The 21,303-nt window shown below is 41.5% G+C and overlaps 1 protein-coding gene across 1 annotated transcript in view; it reads left to right on the plus strand.

Annotated features, from left to right (window-relative positions):
• Positions 1-21,303, plus strand: part of SLC17A6 (solute carrier family 17 member 6) — a 61,672-nt gene that overhangs the window by 25,772 nt on the left and 14,597 nt on the right. Inside the window, exons 4-7 of the mRNA XM_075927750.1 lie at positions 16,714-16,828; positions 18,729-18,816; positions 18,921-19,007; positions 20,704-20,846. Coding sequence (XP_075783865.1) covers positions 16,714-16,828; positions 18,729-18,816; positions 18,921-19,007; positions 20,704-20,846 — 433 coding nt within the window. The remainder of the gene's footprint in view (positions 1-16,713; positions 16,829-18,728; positions 18,817-18,920; positions 19,008-20,703; positions 20,847-21,303) is intronic.

Below are 21,303 nucleotides of genomic sequence, written 5' to 3' on the forward strand. Positions count from 1 at the left end.
ATTTAACTGGGGAGGGACATGGGAGAGAACCCGGGAGCAGGAGGAGAGTCTCAGGGCTGGGGCTGGGAGTGGTGCCTTCTTTGCGAGCCCCCCCCCCACCTCTTGTGCGGGGTCCTCAATGACCACAGGGGACTAGAGGGAGAACACAAGCGGGGGCAGGAGCAGGGTGGGATCAGGATCAGGAGTGGCAGCAGGAGCAGCCACCAGGCAGTCAAGGATGGTAGTAAAAGCCGCACACATGGTCCGGCCCTGCCAGGTGTTGCAGCGCAGCTGCAGGTCCTCCTGCAGTCTCCGGTCCTGCCAGTCCAGGGTGTGCTGCAGGGCATGCAGGCTGGTGATGTGCTCCCACTGGAGGACCTTGTGGGCTCACCTGAGGCCATATGATCATGAGGATGGCACAGGATATGGGCCTTGCACCCCACTTACAGCTGGTCCAGCTGCGAAGAACAAAGAGAAGGGCAGTCTCCCCTGGAGACACTGTGCCTGAAGCCAGCCTAATTTCTGAGCCAAGACCGAAAGATCTTAGGTCAGACAAAAGCGAGGTGCTTTGAGCAAGGCCATCTGTGGCCTAGACAGTGGGCCCTTTCCTGCAGGGACACAGATGTCCCAAGGGAGGGAGGGGATCTTACTACCCCCACATCCCAGGGATAAGCAGGCATGGGAAAGTTGCTGACCAGATTAGGAGCCTGCAGGTGGGAGGATGGCCATGGGGCAGCTGAGCCTCCCTCCTTGTCACACACATGCCAGGTCCAGCAGTGGCAGAGTCCCACAGAGAGAGGGCTTTTATCCCTGCCCACTGGAGCAGAGTGGGGCAGGGTGTGTGTTCGTGCGTGTGCATGCGCACGAGTGGCAGATGCTCCTCCACCTCATTGTGCTGTCCCCAAGAGTGGATGCTGCACCAATAGAGTGGTCATGGTGTGTGTGTGTGTGTGTGTGTGTGTGTGTGTGTGTGTGTGTGTGTGTGTGTGTGTCTCATTTGTCCCCAGCCTCCTGCTAGTGATGGCTTGTGGTGGGAGGGTGTTCCACCCGGTTGTCAGGAGTAAGGCAGGCCTCTTTAGACACCCTGTGAGCCAGAGAACAAGGATCCACTGTTGCAGCCTCCTGACTCTGTGTGCCTCCGACTGGAGCTCCACATGCACAAGTTACTGTGCGATCCCCAGCCTGAGAGAGGAGTGTGCTGCTGCTCCTCACCACCCATCCCCTCCATTCATGTGTGTTGAGGGAAAATAATGGCACTCAACTGAAGGGCCTTCTCTGGCTTCGGACGATGCCTGGGAGATATCCTGGGTGGGGGGGTACCTGTTCCAAGGTGAGCATGACTTCGGGGCTGGCAGGCAGTGAGCTGGTGTTGGCCTCATCTGGCTGCTGCTCCTCCTCCTGTTCCACACTGGTTCTGTCTCCCTCCCCCCCTTCCCCCACACACTCAATGGGCATCTCCAGCCCTGAGTCCACAACGAGGGCTGGGATTGTGTGTGCCCTCCCCAGGATGTGGTGGAGCTGGGGATAATATGGGAAGGCCTGCAGTGCCACCCTGGAGTAGGAGCTGCATTCCTTGGCCTTGGCACAGGCCTGCCTGAGCTCCTTGATATTCATGTGCACTCGCTCCTGGGTGCGTATGTGGCCCTTGTTCCCAGGCTGTCAGCCATCCCTCTGCAGACAGCCACATTCCTGTGTCGGGTGTGGAGATCCTGCAGATTTGTCTCCGCTCCGCAGACATCAGTGAGGCCCAGGATCTCTGCACCAGACCAGGAAGGCGCAAGCATCTTTCATCCCCGGGCAGGGTCCTGGAAGCTGGCTGCTGGTTCCTTTGCAGCCGTGAAAGGCTCAGTGGGAGCAATGGGGTCAATTATGGCAGCAGGGACATCTGTGCAGGCTGCTGCTCTGTGGCTCACAGCTGTCAGGGCCTGGTGTGCCACAACCCCTTTCCCTTGTGGCTGCAGCTTTAAAGGCTGCAGGGGAAAGGGAACTATAGAGTTCTGATGAGCATGGACAGAGTGGCCAACAGGGTACCTGTGGGATTTCCTGGAGTCCTCTTATTTCAAAATAACTCCAGCTGTCCTGTTTACACACATCCTATTCCAAAATAGCTAATTCAGAATAGGCATTATTCCTCGTAAAATGAGGGTTACACAGAATCTGGAATAAGATGCTCTTTATTTTGATATTATTTCAAAATAACAGGCTTGCCATGTAGATGCTCACTTTGTTATTTCGAAATAACACTGCTGTGCAGATGTGCCCTGAGAGTTTTGCCCAAGTAGAACCTGAAAACTACATTTGCAAACCTTCATTTCAGTAACAAACTACTAATCTATTTTGGCTTTCCACAAACATTACATTTTTTTGTTTTCCAGAATGAACGTGGAAGGGCAACATACTGTAAATACTTGTACAAAGACAGTCTCACAAATATGCACACTAGACGTGTTCACACAACTGTCTAGAAAAATTTGGGAGTTGACCAGTCCGTGATCAAAAACAATTATGAGAATAACAAATAATGAATAGTAAATACTCCAAGAAATAGTAATGTGTAGCAGTAGTAAGTAACAAGAAGGCTGTAGGTAATAAGGAAATAAATGTTAAACAATTTGTTCATGGTAAACAATTAACTGGATTTAGGATTTAAAGATTTGACCCATTAAGAATAAATCATTACTTTATTTGTATTCTCTTGGGCATGTACTGGCTAGAGTGTTTCTTCTCAGAGTTCTGCTTCATGGTCAGAATAAAATGCCATGTATTATTTTGATTTAATTTGTTGTAACAATATAGATATGAATAGTTGCCTCTCTATTTCTAGTGACAACCTTGGAAACAAAATGCTTCATCGTCAATAGATATTTCCTTTCAAATAAAATGAAGATTGGCAGATTTTGGATGGGAAATACCCTTTGTCCCTTTTATAGTTTAAAAACAATTATGGATGGGAACCATTTTCTACTGAAGTCAATGGAAGTCTTTCCAATAGCTTCAATGGGAGCTAGGTAGAGTTTGGGGTGTATAAATAAATATCTCTTTATGAAATGTGATGGGAAAATGTTCATAATTTTATTCTATGTTATTTGTTACCTGGACATATCTTTTACATTTATTTTTTGCATTAAATAATCTGTTTTATATTTGAACACATTAAGCCATTTAGCATCTTTCAATCTAAAACAGTTTCTCTCAAATGACCAAGAAATTCAAATTTGAAAACTGAGGTTTTTCTTTAAGAGCAGAACAATATTTAGTGAAAATAATTTATATTTATAAGGATTTTACTTTTTCATTTTCACATGGCTTTTATATAACACTAGAATATTTGTTCTGAGCATCACTGTTGTAGTTTGAGCAATTTGTCAATGCTTTCAATGAGTGATTTCAATACAACTATGCCAGTTTACATCAGCTGTGTATCTGAGCCCTAATCTGTAAGCACACAGAAATGGTTCTTAGCTTTTGAGTATCATCCTAATAGCTTTCATTCATAATCCTTGGTATTGAACATGTCCACATTATCACCACCACTAAGGACACCTCCAAACCTGCATTCCTTCCTATGTCATATATCTAACTTAATCAGCTACCCATCTGCCTTTCAGGAGTTTGACTCTTTTCTTCTATGTAGCCATACTACCATCATTTTCAGCTCAGTCTGGGATCTAGTGGTTCTTCCTAGGCAGCAGAAAAAAAGGTCTACAATACTGCACGATACTATGAGATCACATAGTGCCAACTGCATGCCAAAGGCAGAGGACAACAGTGGAGCTGCAGAATTGCAGGGCTGAGAAATCCAGAGATACATTTATTCTCTTTCATTTCTCTCAGAAGAGGACTATAAACCAAACAGCTGGAAGGCAAACATATATAATCCCCTCTGCAACTTTCCATTTTAATCACTTTTTTCCTGAGTCGTCATCATCTTTTCAGTAGCACAAAGAGGCAAACCTCTTGGCCATCAAACCTGCCAATCTGTGACACCAGCATCAACTGAACATTTGAAGTCAGGAATCCTGGTTTCTATTCCTGGCTCTGGAAAGGGATTGCAACTAGTGATTATAGAAGTGATTGGATAGAGGGTAATTTAAGGCCATAGGTTTGGCACACTCACTCTAAAAGGGTATGTCTACACTACCAGCCTAGTTCGAACTAGGGTGGTAGTGTAGACATACCCAAAGGGAGTATTACTGCTTGTATAATACTTGTGCCTCCCTGATAAGAGACCTGAATTCTAGACCCAACTTTTCCTGAAGTGACTATGTGACACTTATTTGTAAAATGCAGAGTTAATACTTGACTGATGTCTACACTTGAGGTCTGAGGCTTTGTTTGATAACAAGGGTTGTAAAGTGTCCAGAATTATAACTAGCAGAGATAAATGCAGGATTTCCTGTCACCCAGTTTAGTTCATCTTCCCTAGGCTACGTTGCTTGACTTGTTGGTGCAGCAGCAAAATAGGGCAAATAGATTCAGCTCTCATCTGCAATGTCTAAGAATCCAGTACACCAACCCCACAAAAGAAGGTCCCTATTTTGCTAGGTGTGGTTCACAATCCCTCCAATTCCTAGATGTGTTTCAGTAGTGTTTATGCTGGCTTCCATAGTGCCAAAGTTGCAAGCTCCCATTGACTTCAATGGGTTAGGATCAGCCCCAAAGAAAGACTTCAAAGACTGTAGCTCCTCGGGGAAAAAAATTAAAGTGTCTAAGTGACCTAGGAGACCAAGTGCCACTGACTTTCTCTGGAATGGTGAGGTGACATATGGGTGAGCTGAAAAACCAGGTAAGGTGAGGAGCACGGTGGAAGGGCAAAATAAGAAAATATGATGGCAGTTAAGGCACGGATTGAGGAGGGTGCTTAAACAGAATAATGTAGCAGTAGCAGATGTTTTGAAAGATGTTGCTCTTTGGTGGGCTTTGTTCTGCATGGCTGTGTCTAGACTGGCAAGTTTTTCTGCAAAATCATCTGCTTTTGCAGAAAAACTTGCCAGCTGTCTACACTGGCCGCTTGAATTTCTGCAAGAACACTGACGATCTCATGTAAGATTGTCAGTGTTCTTGCGGAAATACTATGCTGCTCCCTTTTGGGCAAAAGCCCTCTTGCGCAAATCATTTGCGCAAGAGGGCCGGTGTAGATAGCACAGTACTGTTTTGTGCAAAAAAGCCCCAATGGCTAAAATGGCGATCAGGGCTTTTTTGCGCAAAAGTGCATCTAGATTGGCACGGACGCTTTTCTGCAAAAAGTGCTTTTGCAGAGAAGCATCCATGCCAATCTAGATGCTCTTTTCCGAAAATGCTTTTAACGGAAAACTTATCTATTTTGCTGAACAGACTATGGGATTGGAGACAATTCTGAACCTAATTTTATCAAATGAGCCAGGTATGAGAAACAGGACTGAAGAAACATTTAATGTATACTGATCAGAATATTATCAGAATTTGAAATACTAACAAGGGTGAGATCTAGAATGGAGCAATCAACTGTTTTTGATATTAGTGTTTGTGGCACTGTAATATACTCTGAGAAAAATGCAACTTCAATTCCTATCTGTGGGGGCATCTATGAAAATGGGAACATTAAATACATATTTAGCAATGTTTTACATGAAAACTATCCTGGTTTAGTTCAAACTAGAGTAAATGTCAGCTGTGGACTATAAGGTTAACCAGAGTTATATAAAGTAATACACAGAAGACTTATATAAATATAAACACTCTACTAACGAGGAAGAATATGAGCTCTATGAAGAACTAATCAGCACAACAAGGTCAAAAAATAGATGAGCATAAGGAAACTATGTTCAACTGCAGAAAATAACAAGCTGTTTATATATGTTCATGTGAATGTAAAGGCATAGGAAGATAAGGAAGGACATATTTACTCAAGACTTTCGAATCATAGAATCACAAGGCTGGAATAGACCTCAGGAGGTCTATTCTGGAATAGACCTTATTCCTGTGATAAGCAGGAAGAACTGGAATTGCTAACCAATAAATACAACTATGATATCATTGGTATTACAGAAACCTGGTGGGATGGGACGCATGATTGGAATATTGGTATGGAAGGGTACGGCTTGCTCAGGAAGGACAGACAGGGAAAAAAGGGAGGAGGGGTTGCCTTGTATATTAAAAATGTACACACTTGGACTGAAGTGGAGATGAACGTAGGAGATAGCTGTGTAGAGAGTCTCTGGGTTAAGCTAAAAGGGGTAAAAAACGAGGGTGATATCATGCTAGGAGTCTACTACAGGCCACCTAGCCAGGTGGAAGAGGTGGATGAGGCCTTTTTTAAACAATTAACAAAACTATCCAAAGCCCAAGATTTGGTGGTGATGGGGGACTTCAACTATCCAGACATATGTTGGGAAACTAACACAGCGAGGCACAGGCTATCCAATAAGTTTCTGGACTGCATTGGAGACAACTTTCTGTTTCAGAAGGTTGAAAAAGCTACCAGAGGAGAAGCTGTTCTGGATTTGGTTTTAACAAATAGGGAGGAACTAGTTGAGAACTTGAAAGTGGAAGACAGTATAGGGGACAGAGATCACGAAATAATAGAGTTCATGATCTTAAGGAAAGGTAGAAGGGAGACCACCACAATTGAGGTTATGGATTTCAGGAAGGCAGATTTTGATAAGCTCAGAGAACTTGTAGGTAAGGTCCCATGGGAAGCAAGACTGAAGGGAAAAACAACTGAGGAGAGTTGGAAGTATTTCAAAGGGACGTTGTTAAGGGCCCAAAAGCAAACAATTCCGCTGTGTAGGAAAGATAGAAAATATGGCAAAAGACCAGCTTGGCTTAACAAGGAGATCTTGCATGATCTCAAAATAAAAAAGGAGTCATATAAAAAATGGAAACTAGGACAACTAACAAAGGATGAATATAGGCAAGCAACACGGGAATGCAGGGGCAAGATTAGAAAGGCAAAGGCACAAAATGAGATCAAACTAGCTACAGGCATAAAGGGAAACAAGAAGACCTTTTATAAATACATTAAAAGCAAGAGGAAGACCAAGGACAGGGTAGGCCCACTGCTTAGCGAGGAGGGAGAAGCAGTAACAGGGAACTTGGAAATGGCGGAGATGCTCAATGACTTCTTTGTTTCGGTCTTCACCGAGAAGTCTGGAGGTGTGCCTAACGTAGTGAATACAAGCAGAGAGAGGGTAAGTTTAGAAGATAGGATACACAAAGAACAAGTTAAAAATCACTTAGGAAAGTTAGATGTCAGCAAGTCACCAGGTCCTGATGAAATGCATCCCAGGATACTCAAGGAGCTGATAGAGGAGGTATCTGAGCCTTTAGCTATGATCTTTGAAAAATCATGGCAGACAGGGGAGATTCCAGAAGACTGGAAAAGGGCAAATATTGTGCCCATCTATAAAAAGGGGAATAAGAACAACCCAGGAAATTATAGACCGGTCAGTTTAACGTCTGTCCCAGGGAAGATAATGGAGCAGGTAATTAAGGAAATCGTATGCAAACACTTGGAAAGTAATAAAGTGATAGGGAATAGCCAGCATGGGTTTGTGAAGAACAAGTCATGCCAAACTAATCTGATAGCTTTCTTTGAAAAGATAACGAGCCTTGTGGATAAGGGAGAAGCGGTGGATGTCATATACCTAGACTTTAGTAAGGCATTTGATACGGTCTCGCATGATATTCTTATTGATAAACTAGGCAAATATAACTTAGATAGGGCCACGATAAGGTGGGTGCATAATTGGCTGGATAACCGTAGTCAGAGAGTTGTTGTTAACGGTTCTAAATCCTGCTGGAAAGGGATAACAAGTGGAGTTCCTCAAGGGTCTGTTTTGGGACCCGTACTATTCAATATCTTCATCAATGATGTAGATATTGGGATAGAGAGTACGCTTATTAAGTTTGCAGATGATACCAAACTGGGTGGGGTTGCAACTTCTTTGGAGGATAGGGACATAATTCAAAATGACCTTAGCAAGTTAGAGAAATGGTCAGAGGTAAACAGGATGAGGTTTAATAAGGAGAAATGCAGAGTGCTCCACTTAGGAAGGAACAATCAGTTCCATACATACAAGATGGGAAGCGACTGTCTAGGAAGGAGCATGGCAGAAAGGGATCTAGGGGTCATAGTGGACCACAAGTTGAATATGAGTCAACAGTGTGATGCTGTTGCAAAAAAAGCAAATATGATTCTAGGTTGTATCAACAGGTGTGTTGTAAGCAAAACTCGTGAAGTCATTCTGCCGCTCTATTCTGCACTAGTTAGGCCTCAGCTGGAGTACTGTGTCCAGTTCTGGGCGCCACATTTCAAGAAAGATGTGGAGAAATTGGAAAGGGTACAGAGAAGAGCGACAAGAATGATTAAAGGTTTAGAGAACATGACCTATGAAGCCAGGCTTCATGAACTGGGCTTGTTTAGTTTGGAAAAAAGAAGATTAAGGGGGGACATGATAGCGGTTTTCAAATATCTAAAAGGGTGTCACAAGGAGGAAGGCGAAAATTTGTTCCTCTTGGTTTCTGAGGACAGGACAAGGAGTAATGGGCTTAAAGTGCAGCAGGGGAGGTTTAGATTGGACATTAGGAAAAAATTCCTAACTGTCAGGGTGGTCAAATATTGGAATAAATTGCCAAGGGAGGTGGTGGAATCTCCCTCTCTGGAGATATTTAAGAACAGGTTAGATAGACATCTGTCAGGGATGGTGTAGACGGAGCTTGGTCCTGCCTTGAGGGCGGGGGGCTGGACTCGATGACCTCTCGAGGTCCCTTCCAGTCCTATTATTCTATGATTCTATGATTCTATAAGTCCAGTCTCCTGCCCCAAAGTAGGACCAATCCCCAACTTGGTAATATAGGAAACAGGCTCACTGAAACCAGAGAGGCATTAAAATGATGCTACTATTTTTAATTTTAAAATAGTGAACAAGGATAAAGAGCTGCTTAAATCAGGAATAATAATTTTGGCACTGTCTTATCTTAGATTTGAGTTCATATATATTTAGAATAAAAATAGCAGGGGAACACGTTTTCAAGAAGCTGTGTTAAAACCTAGTACTATGGTGAAAAAATAATTCATTAATGTCATAGAGGAGCTCTGCGTTTATTGTGTCACAGGCTTATAAAATGCTATTGAATGTTTATTGTTATTTGTCCTTCTAAATAGGTCCCATCTAGAATATATATGTTTGTGATCATTCTTTAGGGGACATCTTTCTCCTTCTAAAGAGGACAGGTTTAAGAAGCCAACTTATATGTGTTTGGTGGACATTGAAACAAAAGTTCGGAAAGATAGTCTTAAACTGAAAACTAAACTGTAGAAAATAGGGTCAAGGGCTAGAGTTTGAACTCCATTCCAGTAGTGTAGATTTGCAGTCACTTAAAGCAAAAATGTACACTCCTTTAACTGATAATGGAATCTCTTGTCAGAGGGAATTTTGGGAATTACTTCCTTAAAAGGAAGTGGTAATTTCTAACATTCTCTCCTTTCTGGACTGACTGCTGAAGGGAATGGTGATTTCTACTGATTTCAATTAAGTTGCACAGACCACACTAGCTGAAAGTCTTAGCACAAGGAGGTACATCCATGAAAGAACAAACTTAAAATATGCACATTATTATTGTACAACACGCTTAACCAGATGATCTATTCAGAAAATACAGTAAAACTCCGGTGGTCCGGCATCCAGTGGTCTGGTACGCCTGATGGTCCGGCACCAACTGCAACCCGGAAGTGCTCCGGCAGCTGCTTCAAGTTGTTAGAGTAATTGATTAACTGCGGCTGGATCCACAGCCGACACGCAATTAATGTAACTTTCCTCTCTACTGCTGGGAGGGAGGGGCCAGGGGAAGGTAGGGGTCGGTGGGAGAGGGGGAGGGGGAGCAGGAGGGGGCAAGGGTGTGCCAAAGCAGCCACATTCAAGACGTTCTGGTCAGTTACAGTCACTCCGGCTGGATCAACAGCCGACACGCAGTTAATGTAATTTTCCTCTCTACTGCCGGGAGGGGGGGGGGCAGGGGAAAGTAGGGGTCGGTGGGAGACCCATCTCCCTCCCCCTCCCCCTCTCCCACCGACCCCTACCTTCCCCTGCCCCCCCCCTCCTGGCAGTAGAGAGGAAAATTACATTAACTGTGTGTCGGCTGTGGATCCAGCCGGAGTGACTGTAACTGACCAGAACGTCCTGAATGCGGCTGCTTTGGCACACCCTCACCCCCTCTTCCTCCCCCTCCCCCTCTCCCACTGACCCCTACCTTCTCCTGCCCCCCCTCCTCCCGGCAGTAGAGAGGAAAATTACATTAACTGCGTGTCGGCTGTGGATCCAGCCGGAGTGACTGTAACTGACCAGAACGTCCTGAATGCGGCTGCCTGCCTGTCACCGCCTCTCCTCTTCCGCTCGCAGGCTCTGCCTCCCTGAAGCAGGAGGGAGGGTTTGGTACACCCCCGCCCCCTCCTCCGCTTCTCCTTCGACGAGACCCGCCCCTGCCAGAGTACCTCCTGATAGTCCGGCATTTCTGATAATCCGGCACCACCTGGGTCCCAAGGGTGCCGGATTATCGGAAATCTACTGTAAAAGAAAAAATAAACTAAATCAAAAGCCCTCACACCCTGCTTATGAATAAGATAAAACTCACTGTACATTCTTTTTTTGACAGACTTGTATAGAACACTTATTCTACTGTTCTAGAGAGGCTGGAAAAAAAACAGTGTAGAACAATAAACTTGCATTTATAAAAGAAAGTTCCTAAGAGGCTCCTTTGCAAAAATGAAAAAAAAAAAAATTAATAGGGCATCACTGTAGCATTTGGGAGAATCTGATTAAAATGAAAGGAAATGAACTGCACATGCTTTTGAGGGGATTCATCAACCAGGAAACAAAATCTATACATCAACTCTTCATTTTTAACACAGAATTCAAGCATCTAGGGAAAAACACAGAAAATGCTGCCAAACCATGCCATAAATATATACTGTAGGGAGCTGGATGTTGTTTAAAAGGTTGATAGGATGTATTTAAACAGAGGCTTCTTCCTGTACAGCTGCCCTTTACTGTTTATCAAAATTAAAAGTATAGTATATTCAATTTCCTATTTAGGGATTTGTATCAGTCTGTAGTCTTATGAAACAAACATATCTTTGGAAGATGTTCCTCCTTGCAACTAATCCTTCCTTCCTGCTTGTTCAGACTAAGGCCTGGTTCTCACCAAATTTGGGTCATTAGCCAAAGATAATGTTAACAAATGCCTTGATGACTGCTTTTCTATCAGTCAGCACTGGATGGGATAGCAAAATGTCATGCAATTGAGGGGTCACTATGATTTATTTTAACATTACGTCTTTTCACAAATAAATGGCCCCGCCTTAGTCACTGGCTGCATCCTTTTTGTGTCGTTCCAGTGACATGGGGGTATCCTGGGATGATGTAAAAATAGCATGGCTGGTTGGATGCTACCTGCTCCCATCCCACCATCCAGTGAACATACAGAATATTCCTGGGTGGACAAGTAACATGGGCCAGGAAGGAAGGGGACAGAATGCAGAGCCAGAAGTTTAGTCCATGCCAGCAATAACCATTAAGTGAAGTGGTGTACCTCCTTCGTCTCATAGAAAAGGCCTCTGCCTTGTCCTGGAGCATTTTGTCCTCCCTGGAGAAAGCTGGGGATGTGCTTCTCAGTATTCTGTGCCACATCACTGTGAGAAGCACTCATTTTGTGAAACTGTCTCTGCTGGAAGCAGAAGATGGAGGGAAAGCAGGGAGGGAGAGGAGAGAAAAGAATAAATGTGATATTAAAAAATGATTCCTTTAAAACTTCCCATTACAAACCCATTGAGGAATCTTTCCACTGAATTTTGAATCAGACTCATAAAAATAGGACCCTACCAAATTCACAGCTCATTTTGGTTAATTTGACAGCCCTAGGATTTATAAAACAATATTTCACAATCTCAGCTATTTAAATCTGAAGTTTCATGGTGTTATAATTGTAGGAGTCCTGACCCAGAAAGGAGTTGTGGGGTGGTAGCAAGATTATTATTGAAGATAGAAAGATATATATTGTTTATTTGAAGCACTATTACAGGCCAGATTCTGATACACTTAGGCCATGTCTAGACTACAGGGAAGATTGATGTTGCTGTGATCAATCTTCCGGGGTTTGATTTAGTGGGTCTAAAGAAGACCCACTAATTCAACCTGAGAGAGTGCCCCTATCAGCACTGGTATTCCTGCTCCTCGTGAGAAGTAAGGAGCTCAACAGAAACGTTTGCTCTCGTCAATCTCCTGCTGTGTGGACAGTGATTTAACATATGTCAACTACGTTAAATTACGTGGCTGGAGTTGTGTATCTTAAGTAAACCTTCTCCTTCAGTGTAGACCAGGCCTGAGTAATATTCAGTGGCACCATTTGAGGAGTAGGATGCTACTCATCATAACGCTGATACAATTTGGCCCTAAATTATCAAGAGTATTATATATTGTTAGCCTGCAGGATCAAAACTTTGAGGCAAACAGATGTTCTGAATGTTACAGTGGGTCATTTTCTTAGAGTGAAGAATTTGAATATTATTGTTTCATATCCATTTTAAATATTAGCAGGTTAAATTGTCAGTAACCCACAGTCACTTACACCAGTGAAAATCTGTTAACTTCAGCAGTTACTTCTGATCTACATCAGCATGAGACAAGAGTCAAGCCCCTGAGACCTGATTTTCAGAAGTGTTAAGCATATATGTAAGTCTAAAGGAGCTTTATAATTTCAAGAGGAGGCTACTAGTTTACACGTAGACATTGTGTTTAAACAGTGTCCCTAAGGAAGATACACCATGTCACTACATAAGAAATAATGACATTCACCCTCATTTGGATGTTTCATTGTATTTAAATAAATATAACAGAATGAAGAGAATAACAAAATATCTGAAAAATCTTGGTATGATGGGTTTAAACCAGAAACGCCATGTCTACTCTATCACTGATGGCAAAATCAGTGTCACTTGGGGGATGAAAAAAACATACACCCTCCTGTGTGACATAAGTTTTGGTAGCATAAGTGGTAGTGGGCACAGCTCTATGTCAGTGGGAGGGCTTCTACCACTGCTTGGTGGGGGACAGTTTAACTATGTTAACAGGAGATCTCTCTCCCATCAGCATAGACTACAGTGACCACATGCAATCTTACAGAGGTGCAGCTATATTAGTACAGCTGTATCACTGTAAGGTCTGTAATGTAGACAAAACCTTAGAATTCTTTAAAGACGTCAGTAAAGTAGTGGGTAGAGGAGAGCCTACTGACGTCATTAATTAAATTTCCAAAAGGCCTTTAACAAGATCCAGTGCCAGATGCTGCTAAAGAAGTTGAATGGACACAGGGTGAGAGATAAGGTATTGTGATGGATAAAAATGGGCCAGGAGACTGAAAGCAAAGAGTAGGACTCAAAGGTGAATGTTCATTGTGGCTAAAGGTAATCGTGAAATGCCTCAAGGTTCCATACTAGGTATCCATGTTTAATATAATTATTATTAAAAAAAAAAAAAAAGAGGTGAGGAAAACAAGAAGTGAATTAACATTTTCAGATGCTTCAAGATTATTTATGTTAGAAAAGTCCAGAGAAGACAGAGGGAAACTTCAGAGAGACTAATCAAGCTTAATGGACATGTTGGTATGTGAAATTCACATGCAAAGTAATGTGTGGAGGGAAACAATTAAACCAATCATATACATTACAGAGTTCTAAATTAATGGGTTTGACTCAGAAGCTGAATGCCATTATATACAACTCAATGTGCAGTTGTAATCAAAAAGAGAAAGAAGACAAGAGAATGTCTAAAGAAATGGGATGATAAATACGGAGAACATTATAATACCTCTCTATAAATAAATGGACCTCTTCTGGAATAGCATGTGCATTACTGGTCATCCATCTCAAAAAAGGTATTGCTGAATTAGAGGAAGTTCAGAGAAAGGTGATGAAAATTATTGAGTACTTAGAAAAAATATTTCATATGCATAGGGACTGTGAAGACAGGGATTGTTAAAATTAATGTGTCATGAATATGAGGGATATGTTAAAAATATATAATGGTGGAGAAGATAGAATAAGAATTTTTTCTCTCCAGGTCTCTTAATGCATGAACAAGGGGACAGACATTCAAAAGAAATGAAAAGATAAGAAATTCAAAATTGATAGGTGAAATTTTGCAGAATATTTACTTAGACCTTGAATAGCGATAGAAATGTAGACGTGTTAGTCTGGTGTAGCTGAAACAAAAAACAGGACTATGTAGCACTTTCAAGACTAACAAGATGGTTTATTAGGTGATGAGCTTTTGTGGGCCAGACCCACTTCCTCAGATCAAATAGTGGAAGAAAACTGTCACAACCATATATACCAAAGGATACAATTTAAAAAAATGAACACAGATGAAAAGGACAAATCAAATTTCAGAACAGAAGGTGGATGGGGGGGGGGGGAAGGTAAATGTCTGTGAGCTAATGATATTAGAGGTGATAATTAGGGAAGCTATCTTTGTAATGGGTATGATAATTTGCATCTTTATTCAAACTTAGATGTAAAGTGTCAAATTTAAGCATGAATGACAGTTCAGAGGATTCTCTTTAAGTGTAGTCTTAAAAGGCCTTTGAAGCAGGATGCAGGTAATCAAGTCATTGAGACAATGTCTTTTCTGGTTGAAATGGCAAGAAACTCTTTTTTCTTTGTGATCCTGTCTAATATCTGTTTTGTGGGCATTGATCCTTTGGCGAAGTGTCTGACATGGTTGTCCAATGTACATAGCAGACGGACACTTTTGGCACATGATAGCATTTCTGGATGCGCAGGAATATGTGTTCTTGATCTTATATAAACCTGTCCAACACATTATCAATAAACTACAACCTATATTGGAACAGGATACTAAACTCAAAGAGGCTCTGGGAGACAGACCCATAGTCTCCTATAGACAACCACCTGACCTCAAGATAATTCTTACCAACAACCACAGGATATACCACACTAACACCAACCCTGGTACCTTCCCTTTCAACAAACCCCGTTGCCAGCTTTGTCCACATATTCTCTCTGCTGATACCATTATTGGACCTAACCAAGTGAGATATAAGATCAAGAACATATATTCCTGCGCATCCAGAAATATAATTTCGACACTTTACAGTGGGTCTGGCCCACGAAATCTCATCACCTAATAAACCATCTTCTTAGTCTTTAAAGTGCTACATAGTCCTGTTTTTTACTTAGACCTTGGCACTCAATGCCATAGGAAGATGATTAAGTCAAAGTAATCAAAGCCAAGCATTTCAGAAAATAAAAAACATGGTTGGACATCTATGTGAGCATCATGAAGAATCAGCATCTTTATAATTACTGATTTGCATTTTGGAAGGGATATTAAACCTCATGTTTCAGGGCTTAAACCAGTCACAAACTATTACGTATCAAGAGGAGCCCTATGTGGGTAAGAGGACGGACTATGCTGATGTATTCAATGCTGGTCACCATAAAGCTGTCTATACTGCAAACTTTTTCAAAATAAGCTATTTCAGGGGAAAAAAAGCTCCAAAATAGCTTATTTGAAATAGCACATCCACACCACAAATGCCCATTGAAACAGCACAGAGCTATTTCAAAATAGAGCATCCACACTGATTGGAGGCTGAGTTGCCTTTAAAGCCCCCCAGAAGCACTTTGGGCAGGGCATCAGGACAGCAGTCACTCCCTGGAGCTGCTGCCTGAGTCTATATGAGGCTTGTGCTTAAAGGGACCCCCTCTGTACAGTCATCTCTCAGGCTCTTCTCCTTGCCAACCTCCTTGAGGGACAGCAAAGCCTTCTCACTGCCTGCTCTGGTTGCCCTGGAAGACATCACCGCACTCCAGCCATGGAGCCGGACAAATCAAATCTTCATCCGCACCTGCTCCTGAGTGCAGCTGTGGCCATTCTGGCCCAGGCTATCAGCCATCCTGCTGTATATGTCTGCATTTCTGTACATGGTGTAGTGATCCTGGAGGTTTGCCTCCTCTTCCCAGACCTCATTGAGATCCAGGACCTCTGCACCAGTCCAGGATGGTGTCCTCCTCTTTTGCCCCCCCAAGCGTGGGGCTTCACAGCTAGCTTCCAGCTCCCTTGTAGCCCTGGAGGGATCTGTGGGAGCATGGGGGTCGCTCATGGTGTTGAGGAAGGCAGTGAAGGCTGATGGTGTGTGACATGGTGCTAGCAGGGCTTTCCTTGTGCCACAAGCCCTTTCCTCTGAGGCTGCAACTTTAAAGGCTGCAGGGGAAGGGGAACTATAGAGTTCTGATGAGTGTGTGGACAGAGTGGCCACCCGGGCAACTGTGAGAATCCATGAGAACACTTATTCTGAAATAACCACAGCTGCGCTGTCTACACACACCCTATTTTGAAATAACTATTGCAAAATAGGCATTATTCCTCATGAAATGAGGGCTACAGAATTTGGAATAAGAAGCCCGTTATTTCAAAATTATGTTGACGTAACAGGTTTGCTGTGTAGATGCTCACTTTATTTCAATAACTCATGTTATTTTGAAATAACACTGCTGTATAGGCAAGCCTTAAGAGAATACTGGACTAAATAGACCATGAGTCTGCTCCAGTCTGGTAATTTTAATGTTTCTTTGTGAAGAATGTTCATTTAATACATACATGTCTCTGCATTTGTTTCTGTGAAAATTTCTGTTGTTTTGACAACTACGGTAACATTTTTCTCTGTTTTCTTTTACAGAGTGTTTGGGGCTGCTATATTGCTGACTTCCACTCTTAATATGCTAATACCATCTGCCGCTAAGGTGCACTATGGATGTGTCATTTTTGTCCGGATCTTGCAGGGCCTTGTTGAGGTATAGAAAAAAAGTTGGAGTAACAAGAAAATGTGAATGTGGATGTTCAGTAGTTGCTAACCAGTAATCTTTGTTTTAGGTGAAAAAGTATGATTCCAATTAAGAGCTATGCTATCCTAATGCAATGAAATGCAGCTATTTGAACTATTAGGTTTTGTTTTCAATGTTTCTTTCTTTCACCTATAAAATTTCATAGTAAAATTCCCTACTGTTCAGAGGTCCAGCACTTAATTTCCACTTAAATCAAGGCTGCATAGGCCTTGAACTATGCAGAACTATGGGTCGCCCAGAGAAAGTAGCTTGTAGACCAGCACCAGAAAGTGAGTACTTGCTTTAAAATCAAGCATGTGTTTCTATAATAGACACTGACCATGTGCCCACTGATATTCAATGGGAACAAAATATTGTATTGTACATTTGATAGTTATTAACATTTTTAGATCAGATTTGAATACATGTGCTCCAAATCACTAGTGCAACTTGTGAACACATCGTATTATATGAAAGCCTTAGATCTGAATAAATATGTTGCATGCAAGGCAGGCAGTTAATGTACTGTACTAGCTGTACTTCCATGGCAAGTTAGGTACTTAGGCTTCCACACATATAAATTTGCATACATAAATACAGACACAGTCTTGCAAATTCATTGATGTAGGCAGATCTTTATACTTCCTGAAGAAAGAGAGAAAGAGGACTGGAAGATAAAAAGTAAAGCAAGATATTTTTAGAGTGGTCACTTTAAAATTTCCACTTTCCCTCTTTGATGAAATTCTGGATGCAAAACTAGCTTCTGAATAGGATTGTAAAGAATGTTGGCAAAGGATTCTGGAACCTTTTTGGATTTTGGAGTTTTTCATAACTTGATTCAAAGTCACAAAAATGTCCAATAAAAAAAGAAATTGGAATTTTGCAGGGCTTTTATTCAAAACAGGACCACTTTCATCATTTCAACATGTTCTTATGTTGAAGAATAATCTCACTCTTTGAAGAATTGAGAATTTTAAAATTATGTTAATCTGAAGATCAAATGTTATGTAAAATTAAGGGAAAATACTATCGTTCCCCTAAAATATGCAAAAATCCACATTTTATGAATGTGTACTTGGCTATTAAGTGAAAATTTTGTAAAAATTTACTGTATATAGCTAGATTGTAAGATGGACCATAAATTATGAATATTTCTAGTGAAATTTCTTGAATTGTGTTATTTTTATTCTATTAAGGCTGAATCTTTGTTGAAGAGAGTGCAGCCATGTTTTAAAATGAAAACTAACACTGTTCAGTTTTCCTTTGTCATATATGTTTGAAGAATTTATTACAGCAAAGACAGTGAGAAAGAATTCACTTGCAATATTTGCTGGTTTTCCAGAATCACACTGCTCCTGTTTTCTAGGGTCACACTGAGGGGAAAGTGGCTGATTTTTAGCTTCTATGTCCATTGTATTTTTCCATTATATTAATAGTGGCTAGAATTTAGGATATAGCCCAAGTGTGGTCTAAGGGAAGAATCTTAGATTTAGAGAAGTCATTCAGTCCTGAGTTTTAATGATGGCTCTACTACAGATGTGACGGGTGGCCTGTCACTTCAACTCTGTGCCACTTTGCCCAGCTATAATGGTTGTAACCACCCATTGCATGAGGGTAGAGTTGTTAAAGTGCGTCTGCCACAGTGAACATTTAGGGTTTGATCCAATTCCCATTCAAATCACTGGCGGTTGAGGGGGGAGGAGAGGGGTTCCATTGTTATGAGAGTTGAACTAAGTCCAGGCAGTTCTATGGGAATAGTACAATTATTAGATCATTTTCCTTACATTAGTTTTAAACATAAATAAATGTATAATCAATACATGGACTAATTGATCAGCACATGTTAACTTGTGGAATGCCCGCTCCACAGGGTGTCACTTATCCTGCCTGTCATGGCATATGGAGCAAGTGGGCCCCTCCTTTAGAAAGAAGTAGGCTAGCAACCACTTCCTTTTGTGGTAAGTAGCCCTTTAATATTGTCCTCTTCTCCCTCCACCCATGAGCATGAAATAGTCCAGTAGACTGTATTTTCATTTTCAATAGCATGTCTCTTGTTTTGTAGGTTCCTATGCAGGAGCTGTTATTGCAATGCCTTTAGCTGGGATTCTAGTGCAATATACTGGATGGTCTTCTGTGTTTTATGTGTATGGTATGATAGTTTGTGTTTACCTGCCCCCATTACTACATCATTCTAATTTGCACTGTTAAAAGATTCATTGTTAACCTAGGATATAAATAAAGGAAGATAAAAGTTATGAGGCTAAACATAAGCCTGGAGATACAGGTGTATGAGGAAAGGAAAATGTGAAGGAATTGTATAATTAGAATGAGGCCATGACTCCACTTGCCCCACTGGAGCTCAATCTTTTGGCTCAATTTAGTGAGTCTAGTAAAAATCCTCTAAATCAAATGCTGAGGGCGCCCCTGATCGGCGGTGGTACTCCTCAATTCATGAGGAGTAAGGGAAATCGAAAGGAGCATTTGCTCCCATTGACCTCTGACTGTGGAGAGAGTGGCAAGCTTGGCTTAAGGTATGTCAACTCCAGCTACACTATTTACATAGCTAGAGTTGCGCCCCATAAGCCGACCTTCTGAGTCTAGTATAGACCCGGCCTAAGAAGCAATGGTCTTAAACAGGAGAAATTTCAGCTGAATAATGGAACTGCTTTTACGATGATGGCACCAACTAATAATCATAGTTTGTTTATTCTATAACATAGAATCACCAATTCATTATCCTGCATTCTCTTACAGTGATTTAAAAAGTAAGTTAAGACCAGCTGAACTGAGATCAGTTGGCCAGATCCTCAGCTAGTGTAAAGTTAACAAAGCTACATTGATTTACACCAGTGGAATATCTGACCAATGGAGTTAATTATTCAGCATAAAACTTGTATGAATTACAGAAACATCCAATAAAAATGTGAGAAAAAATATCTAAATTATTGGGAAAAAATTGAGAAAGTTTGAAAACTGCCATGCAGGAATGCAGAGAACTGAATTAGATGCCACAAAGGGTCCACAAATTTTTAGGACTGGATTAGGAATTTGTAAATCAGGATAAAGACCAAAGTATAATAATAAAATTGTATATTCTATGCATAAGTATATTCTATGCATAAATATACACTCTGTATAGCTCCACAGAAAACATGGGGCATGAGGTGTGGGTTTAATTGGTCATATGGGTTTGTTTCTTTAATCTAAAATGACTTTTAGGCAGAATGAATATCTCATTATGGTATAATATAACTAACCCAACTGGTCACAGGAAAATACAGAATACCCACCCTGCTCTAATTAACACTGTTCATTTCACATGCCTCCTAGTGTATCACACCGACAGAATCTAGAAAATTTCACATACAAGCTGTTATTTAGGCTAGACATTTATTAGACTCAGTTCAGCATTGGTATGAACAGAGAATATGTTCACTCAACGTGACACAAATGTGGTGGAAACAGTGCCACAATCTTACATTTTTCAAGTAAAAATATTAGGTAGTGAATTACTAACTGACATAAGATAAGTAGAAATGAAGTTTCTCTCTAGGTAGAATGAAACTGATTCAATACACTGTGATGTGCCAGTGGCTATACAGGACTCAGTTTCATTTGTAGCAAAGTTATTCTGTAAAGGAAATAACATGACAACCTCACTCTGGCCCTAACCCAACGACCCCTTCTCACCAATAGTAAGTGAAATCTAGCCTTTGTGAGAACGACTCTGTAAAGAAGGCAACCCCAAATGCTATTGAAATGAAATATACCAATATTTTCCCTCGTTTGTTGCTTTAGTGTTTGTATTTCCTTCAAAGTCTTTCTTCCTTTTACATTTTTAATAGGGTGCTTTGGGATGGTCTGGTATATGTTTTGGCTTTTGGTGTCATATGAGAGTCCTGCAACGCACCCAACGATCACAGACGAAGAGCGCAGATACATAGAGGAGAGCATTGGAGAGAGTGCCAATCTCTTAGGTGCAATGGAAGTAAGAGCTTTACATATACATTTCTATCCTTATAATTGGATGCCACCAAATGTAGCATAGAGTTTCTGGGTAGGGAGGAAAGAGGTAAAAAACTTGCAAGTTATCTATCTTGAGTAGAGTTATACTTATCCTAGATAATTCACTAGAAAAATTCCATCAGAAATGTCTGTATGACTTGTGCTATTACCAAAAGCCTAACTCCTCCCTCCTTTCAACGGGACTACATACGGAGTAAGGGACCTATGTATGGGTGCCAGGGTTTGAGGTAAGGTTTTCACATAGTTGGCAAATCTCATGAAGCTGCCATTCTTTTAGCTGCTGTGCCCCATTATTCTTTTGCAGCTGGCTTCACTTCTTTGCTAACTTCCCAAAGCATGTTTCTGGTCCCTCCATATCATCCCATCTCTGCCTCAAACCAATCCTTGCTAGGATCAGGTACAAGCCTTAGACTACGTCC

This window comes from Pelodiscus sinensis, chromosome 4 (assembly GCF_049634645.1).
Source record: "Pelodiscus sinensis isolate JC-2024 chromosome 4, ASM4963464v1, whole genome shotgun sequence".
NCBI classification, from domain to species: domain Eukaryota; kingdom Metazoa; phylum Chordata; order Testudines; family Trionychidae; genus Pelodiscus; species Pelodiscus sinensis.